General features: G+C 42.3%; 1 protein-coding gene across 1 annotated transcript; it reads right to left on the bottom strand.

The window, feature by feature from the left end:
• Positions 1-5661: 5661 nt before the first annotated feature.
• LOC101173009 (tripartite motif-containing protein 16) lies at positions 5662-8245 on the bottom strand. The gene has a single exon (XM_004078776.5). It carries the CDS (start codon positions 7872-7874, stop codon positions 6207-6209), a length of 1668 nt encoding a protein of 555 aa, XP_004078824.2. The 5' UTR covers positions 7875-8245; the 3' UTR covers positions 5662-6206.
• Between the last annotated feature and the right edge of the window lie 351 nt (positions 8246-8596).

Raw genomic sequence — 8596 nt, 5'->3', positions numbered from 1 at the left:
CATAGTTATTTCTCACCTGCTTTAGTCTCAATTGCTTTCTTCTTCGTGGGAAATCTCAAAGTGGGTTGAGGGACTGTTTGCTTTGAGTTTTGTGGTCTTACAAGAGATTAGCAGATTGCTTCTCTCCTCCTGCTTCAGCAGAAGCTGATGAGGCTCCATCTTTGTGGTCTTTGTTTTAGTATTAACATTTCTAACATATTTTAATGATAACATTTTTTTATTCCTCATATCATTTACACATTTACTATAACCATTATTAAACAAATATCAATGAAGAAGTAACTAAAAACATTTAAAACAGCTATAAAAACCAAAACAATATTTAAAAAACTAAATCAAAACATGAAACAATCTCTAAACTGGCCAAACTATTTTAACAACACATAAAATCTAGAGAATTAGACGTAGAGGGTTTTCTTTTGGCCTTTGCTCTTATCCAGAGTCCTTCTTTTAGGCAGCTTTACTTGCTGAATTCTTGTTCTTTTTGGATTTTGTCAGGCCCAGAAAATATATTGCACTTTTCCAGAATGATGGAGACTTTCTCTTGGCTCCTGGAAGTTCTTCAGAGTCCTCTTTGATGACCTGAAGACCTCCATCTTCCAAGTGCTGGCTGGTCTCCTGGACTGGGTGGGCGTCCTGAGTGTCCTCTGTGGTCTGGATCACAGTGACCACAGGGACTGGAGGCTGTTGCTGGACACATTTTTCTTCCAGCAGCTGATGGATTTGGTTCTCTTTGTCTTGAAGCTGAACTTTCAGACTCTGCAGCTCTGCCTGAAACTTCAGCTCTGTTTTGCAGGTCGCAATGGTCATGGTGGCGATCTGTTGGGCCGTGGTTTGGAGTGAAATGTTCTGCTCCGCTTTGAGGCTGTTGATGATCTGCTGCTTCATCAAAAGTTCTTGTGAGAAAACAGAATTCTCATGTTCCAGCTCTTGACGCAGGACTTCAACTTCCTTTCTGGTGGTTGACATATGAGCTTTATGGTCTGCCTTCAGATCTTCAATCTCTTCCCTCAGGAGAGTCTCAGTTCTGGATTGTTGACTTTTGGAATCCAGCTGCTCTCTAAGACTTTCCTAAGACTAAGACTTTTTTCTCTGCTTGATGTCGCTTCTAACTTGGTTAGAGATTTTGGCGGCGCTCAAGACGTCTGAATGGGCGTATTTTGATGCCTCTCCAGTTCCTGCTTGATCTCTTTTCCATCATTAATGAATTTCTCTTTGAGTTGTTTTTGTTTGGCCATTTGTAGCTTTGTTTCCTCCAATTCTTGATGTAACTGGGCAATCAAATAATCTGCATGGAAGTGACATTCTGCATGTCTGGGCAGAACCTGGGTCCCACAGTAACCCTGGTGGGGGTTGATAGACGATGGTTTTTTCAAACTGAAGATTTCTTCAGCAGCAGCAGTTCCTCTGATAAACTCTCTCAGAGACTGAACGGAAGACATTGCAACTTTATTCAGCAGAGGCAACACTTTAGGCTCACACACTAAACTGATAAAGCTTCTGGTGTTCAGCTGTGCCATGAAGTTAGCTTCAGGTTTTTAATTAAAAACCCTTTTCTGTACCACACCATTAACAAATTACTGCTCCTCATTAAAAAAATGTCACACAAAAATCAATTTACATTAAAAATGAACATGATCTTTATTATTTTTTCCTAAACTGACACTTTCTAACTTTTACCATGAAACTAACCTCACATGCATCTGTGACACTATGCTCAACCTTCCCCAGTGTGCACGGTGAGAACATTTCCATAACAGCTATGCCTGACAGGCAACATTTCAAGAGAAAGACTTGTTCATCCAGAAGCTTCTGTGACAGATCCACAGACTGTTTCAGTTTCAGAGTTGGTGGTAGCCTGCAAAAACATGAAATGGAGACTTGGTTCAGACAAAATCAACAGATCTTTGTGCAGAAACATTTTTTAAGCAATCTGCAACAATGAGCAATAATGTATCTTCTTTTCAAGTACATTGTTTGTGTTTGAAGGCTGTTTTTGAGTTCATCATGAGAGGCTGGATTACTGTAACTCCTTGTTAGCAGCGTGTCCTAAGAGTTCCTTAAGAAGTCTCCAGCTTGTTCAGAACGCAGCTGCTAGATTGTTAGCTGGAACCAGCAGAAGAGATCACATCACTCCTGTGTTAGTTTCGCTCCATTGGCTCCCAGTTGATTCTAGAATTAAGTTCAAGATCCTCCTGTTAACCTATAAGGCCTTACATGGAATGGCCCCGTCCTATATTAAGGACCTCATAGTCCCTTACCAACCAATCAGAACACTTCGCTCGCAAAATGCAGGACTGCTTGTGGTTCCTAGAATTAGTAAAAGTACGGTTGGAGGTAGAGCGTTTAGCCACCAAGCCCCTGTTTTATGGAATAAACTCCCAGCTCATGTAAGAGAGGCCGACTCAGTTTCTACATTCAAAGCTAGACTGAAAACATTCCTCTTTGGACAGGCTTATTGTTAGACTAGTTAGTATTCAGAGATTATTTAACTTAATGTTAGTTTATTTAAATTAAACTTAATAATAACTATTTCTTTTAAAAGGCTGCTAGAAGTTGAAGCTGGGGTAACTATGGTACACTGGGGTTCTGTCCTCTTTCCTTTTTTACTTCTACCCTTCCTCTCCTCTATTCTTGATCATAATTTATCATTTAGTTCTCCATGCCTCTGTTTGGTGCAGTGCGATTCATGTATTGTCCCTCTTTCCCTCTCCCCTCCTGGGGAGTGGAAGTGCTTCCAGACTCCAGTTGGCTCATCCGTGCTCCAGTTCCTGACCGTTTACCTCGCCTTTGCTCGCCCTCCTACACCTGGCTGTGGATCCTGCCTCTGGCTCATCTCTGGCTCGTCTCTGCTCTGTACCTGACCGAGTACCTCGTCTCTGCTCCTGCTCCTACACCTGGCTGTGGTTCCTGTCTCCGGCTCGACTCGCGCCTTTGACTGTCCCGATAACCACGGCTGGATGAAGCTCGTCTGCTGGACTTTTATATATGTAGTTGTAGATTTAGATAAGTTAATTCTTCTCTAAGATTTCTGGTAAATCGCCTGTCCGTCCTGGGGGAGGATCCCTCCTTCATGTGGGCACCCCTGAGGTTTCTTCGTTTTTTCCGGAATCCGGTTTTTTTGGGAGTTTTTCCTTACCGCGAAGGGGGGTCTAAGGGCAGGGATGCCAGTATAGCTTAGTCAGTTTGTTAGTTCATTTTAGTATTTTTCTATTGAACTCTTTGTATTCGTGATCCTTTTGATTTCATGTTTTACTTCGAAGCCCATCGAGACGACTGTTGTTGTGATTTTGGGCTATACAAATAAAATTGAATTGAAATAAATTGAATGAGAAAGTGCCCCAAGAGGACCTGGCTGCAGACATCAATGTCCAGAACCAGAAGTCCTCAATTAGACATCCTCCAACGGAACTGGACGTGCCCCCATGATACTTGAAAAACCCTGGAACCCAAGCAATTACGGTCTTTCCAGTTAGGGTTATGGTAAATTGTATCATTTCTGCTTCCGGCTGATGATGTCAGAGGTCCTCTTGTCTGCAGCCGGGTTCCTCTCAATTAGCTTGCATTTTCTCTAAATATAGGACTTTTTTCTTTTTTTGCTGTGAGTAATCCCTCAAGACCAAGCCTTAGGCCTACTTTTACACCCAACTATGGTGCATATCCAGTTAAATTCAACTAAAAGTTGAGTTGAGTCGAGTTGATAAAGTGGATAATATTTGGTGTTTTCCTCCAAATCTGCCTTTTTTTTTATATCCAATGAGCTAATATGAGGTTCATTTAAAAAAAATTTTTGGATCAGATGCAGCTGTGACACTACATCATTGGTCCACCCACAGCACCATCTGATTGGTTACACAGGCAGTTCTGGATTGTTGACTTCTGGAATCTGGATTGTTGACTTCTAGCAAGAAGCAGCCAAAATTAAAAACTGTATGATTGAGGGCAGGGAAATTGGATGTGGATTCCTCACACATGGTGGAGCAGATAAATGATCAGCTTATAGAAGCTATGGAGAGCAGCGGCCTCATCAGCTGGAGGTAACATCACGCAGTTGCTGCAGATTTGTCTGCTGCACATACACTATGCCAATCTCCACATCCCAAAGGTGCTTCATTGGAATGAAATTTGGTGACTGTGCAGGCCATTTGAATCTGGTAAACTCATTATCAATCTCAAGAAACCAGTCTGAGATGATTGCATCTTTATGAAATAGAATGTTATCCTGCTGGAAGTAGCCATCAGAAGATGGTACTGTGGTCATAAAGGGATGGACATGATCAGCAACAATACTCAGGTAGGCTGTTGCCTTTCTAGCTTGAACCAGTCTGGCCATTCTCCTCTGACTTCGACAAGGTATTTCGGCCAACATTGGCTGTTCTTGGGACTGTTCTCTGTAAACTCTAAAGATGATTGTGGGTGAAAGTCCCAGTAGATCAGCACTTTTTGAAAAACTCAGACAGGCCCATCTGGTACTAACAACATTGACACTTTTAAAGTCACTTCAATCACCTTTCTTCTCGAATCTGATGGGACTGTGTTTCTGATGATACAGATCAGACAGACGGGCGGGCGGGCGGACGGACAGAAACTCTCGAGCCTCTGTCTGCATTTTAAAAGCAAGCGTCTTCCTCTCGTAGGTCACCAGTAACTTTGATGGGTGAATCACTCTGTGCTTTATCCCCAATCAGCGCAGATCCTCCCAAACCGAGTCGAACTGTTTCTGAAGCTGGTGCACTCCCGCCGCTAGGTCCAGGTAGAGTCGGATCCGCTGCTCCTTATAGCGAAGATCCTTTTTGGCCCGTGCCGCAGAGACAACAGCCAGCTTATCCTTATAGTTGAGGTATCTCATGATTAGAGCGAGAGGTGGAGTGTTGCCGTCTCTCCGTGGTCCGATTCGATGCGCTCTTTCTATGATCAGCGGAGTCTGAAGCTTTTTGGTGCCGAGCGCCTCTTGAAGCCACTTTTCCAAGAACAGGCACAGGTCCTGCCCTTCAGCTCCTTCTGGCAAGTTGACAAGTCTTAAATTGTTCCGCCTTGATCTTGACTCCAAATCTAAGACTTTGTCCTCCAGAGCTTTTCCTTTTGTTTCCAGTGCGCTAATCTTGGCCTGCAAAGCTTCGTGTTGGAAATGCGCACCTCCGTTTGTGTCACACGTTCAGTGCAATCATTTAGTTCCCTTTTCATGTCTTCGACTGCCATTAAAAGTTTGTCAAACCTTGTAGAGAAGTCTGTCTTCATGGAGGTTACAACAAACAATATTTTATCCCCCTTGCTGCTTTCCTCTTCACCCGTCTCCCCCATTTGGTCAGTGGTAGCGTTAGCCTTCTGCGCTTCCCCTCGAAGACGAAACTTGGTTAACTTGGGTTGTTAAGATTTTTCAGTTTTTTCTTGTCCAGTTTTAGCTGTTTTAGGCATTATTCCTTCCTTCCACTTGTATTTTCATTTTGGATAGCAGCAAATAAAGTTCTTCTTTCAGTATAGCACGAGCTGCAGAGCGGCAAAAACCACAACTTTTCACATTCCGCCATAACAGAGAAGTGACAGAAATGTTTCTGCTGTAAACATGAACTCTGTCATTTCTGGAGTTCTAGGAAAACTGCCTCAGTTCTTCCTTCATATTATTCCCACTTTTCTTCATCAGATTTAACTCAAGCTCTGGAATGAATACAAAAGAATCAGGATGTTTTTATTGTCAAATGATCAGAAACAACTTTTCTCTGAAGAACAAAGAAATGAAAACACCAACGTTCAATCATAAAATGTCAAATAAAGCAAAAAGACAGAAAACAAAGTTGTAAATGTTCTTCTTTCTACAAACAATCTTCTCCTTCAGTTTCTTCTCGTCGTTTCTGAATAGAACAAACAGAGAAAGTCTTTGATTGTGACGTCACTGATTCCATTTGTGTTGCAGCTTCCTTCAGTTCACATGACAACAACACAAAAACATGAACAAAACATTTGTGTGAAATTTGAATTCAAACAGTAAAATCCCAAAGATCAAAGAAACAAGAAAGCAGATTTTACTTCAAAACTTTTTAGATTCATGTTCAAAAATGTCTCAAATCCACATTTTCATTTCTCTCTTTATTTCTGACTACAAACATTACTCCACAGAATATTAACAGTTAAAACGTTTAGTTCAAAATGATCCAAAGCAGAGAAATCACTAAACACAAACATCTCACTTCTTTCAGGAACTTCAGGAACTATTTGAGTTTACAGAACTCTGCTGTGCTTCCAATAAAACCCAACCTCAGTCCTGCATGGAGCGGCTGAGTGAATGTGGTCTGGACTCTGTGGAGGAGAGTCATGCTTTCAGAGACGCTGTAGAAAGACAGAACACCTGCTCTGTGATTCAGGTACACTCCTACTCTGGAGGAACCAGGAGCTGAGATGGAGGTTTTTGTGCTGTTCCGGTAAAATAAGAAAATATTTCGAGAACAAAATAATGTCCAGGATTTGTCATTACGAACAAATGAACTTTCATTTCCAGATCTCCTGATGTTCTTGTATGCGACTGCTACATCGACCTCTGTTCCTCTCCACTCCACCTCCCAGTAACAACGTCCAGTCAGACTCTCTCTACTCAGAACCTGAAATCGATCAGTGAATCTGTCTGGATGATCGGAATAAGACTGAGATTTTTCCATCCTTGTCACCTTTCTGTTCTCCTCTGACAGTAACAGTTCTCTGTATGCTGTGTTTGGATCCAGTGTGATTTCACATGAATATTTGAAGAAGTCAGCTCTGCTCTTTGGTTCTGGTTCTGGTACTGACAGTAAAACGTCCACATAATTGACTGTCAGTGAGATGTTTGTCCATTCCTCTCTCAAAATGTCCTGCAGTTTGTCTCTGAGCTCTGACACAACTGCTGTCACATCCTCAAAGTATCTCAGAGGACGGACATTGATGCTGGATGAGTGTGTGGACTCACTGAGTGGTGGCAGTGAGGGGTAGTTGAGCAGAAACTGGCTGTGATCCTCTGTGAGTGAGAGCTGCTTCAGCTCAGCGTCTCTCCTCTTCAGCTCAGTAATCTCCTGCTCCAGCTCCTCCTGAAGATCTTTGACTCGACTCACTTCAGTTTGCTGCTGGGATCTGATCTGCTGCTTTACATCACAGCTTCTTTTCTGGAGGAGACGGATCATCTCAGTGAAGATCTTCTCACTGTCCTTCACTGTTTGATCAGCAGAGTGATTGATGGCCTCCACCTCCTGTTGAAGCAGCTTCACCTCCTTCTCTCTGTCCTGGATTCTCTGCTGGATTTGTTGTTGACTCTCCTCCAGCTCTCTCTGCCTCTCAGTCCTTTCTGCTGCAGCTGAGACTGTGTCGTGGCCTCTATGTTCATCTACAGAGCAGAGATAACAGATACACTTCTGATCAGTGCGACAGAACATCTTCATCACCTCATCATGACGGGAGCAGATGTTCTCCTGCAGGTTCTTGGAGGGTTCCACCAGCTTGTGTTTCTTGAATGCAGCTGCATCCAAATGAGGCTGAAGGTGTTTCTCACAGTAAGAGGCCAGACAGATCAAACAGGACTTGATGGCTTTCAGTTTTCTTCCAGTACAGACATCACAGACCACATCTTCAGGTCCAGCATTGCAGAGATCAGCAGGAGAAGCTTGGAGTCCAGTCTTCTTCAGCTGATCCACTAAAGCAGCAAACATGAAGTTTTTCACCAGAACAGGGCTCGGTATGAAGGTCTTCCTGCACTGAGGACAGCTGTGGATTTTCTTCTCTTCATCCCAGAATCCTTGAATACACTTCATGCAGTAGCTGTGTCCACAGGGAATAGTCACCGGATCCTTCAGCAGATCCAGACAGATGGAACAGCAGAAGGTTTCTTGATCCAGATCAACTCCTTTCTGCGCCATTTCTCTTCTCAGACACAAAGACTGTGAGAGTTTCACTTCCTCATAAACCAGTTTGACTCTGATCAGGTGTTTTCACTGGGAGTTCAGCCAATCAGCTTCTTTCTTCTCTTCCTGTTGGTTACGCCCATCATGACAGACGAGGAGCTGCAGATCAGGAAGAGGAGAACTTTAGAGAATGTGGCTGTTAAACCTTTCAGAAAGAGAAAAAGAAGACATCAAAAGTCTTCTCCTTCAGCAGATCCAGACAGATGGAACAGCAGAAGGTTTCTTGATCCAGATCATTCATGGTCATTTTGCTTAAGAGTTCCAGTTGAAGAAGCTGCAGTTCTTTTTTGCAGTGAATGTTTGCTCACAGCTTGTTTCCCTTCAAGACTAAAGTTTTTCATGGTTATCACATATATTTTGTTTTGGCAACAACAGTATGAAGTTGTTTGGAATGAATTTGGAAATCAACATCATCATACTTTGTTAAATGTAAGAATCAATAATATAGTTAGAGAAAAATGCTGTTTTTTTTTTCCATTTCAATGATTCATCCATTAAAAACTACATATAATGGATACAAATCATAATTGTAACATTAACGTAAATATAATTCAGTGTCATGTTTTTCTGCTTTGCTGCTCCAAATGGGTTTGATCAGAGAAAAATAGATAGATAGGGTCTTTGATAATCCCTGAAGAAATTTTAAAACAGCCGTCTGCTGACAATCATTAATCGAT

Source organism: Oryzias latipes, chromosome 17 (genome assembly GCF_053564925.1).
Source record: "Oryzias latipes strain Hd-rR chromosome 17, Olatipes_Hd-rR_3.1".
NCBI classification, from domain to species: domain Eukaryota; kingdom Metazoa; phylum Chordata; class Actinopteri; order Beloniformes; family Adrianichthyidae; genus Oryzias; species Oryzias latipes.
This window is presented reverse-complemented; position numbering and strand designations above follow the sequence as displayed.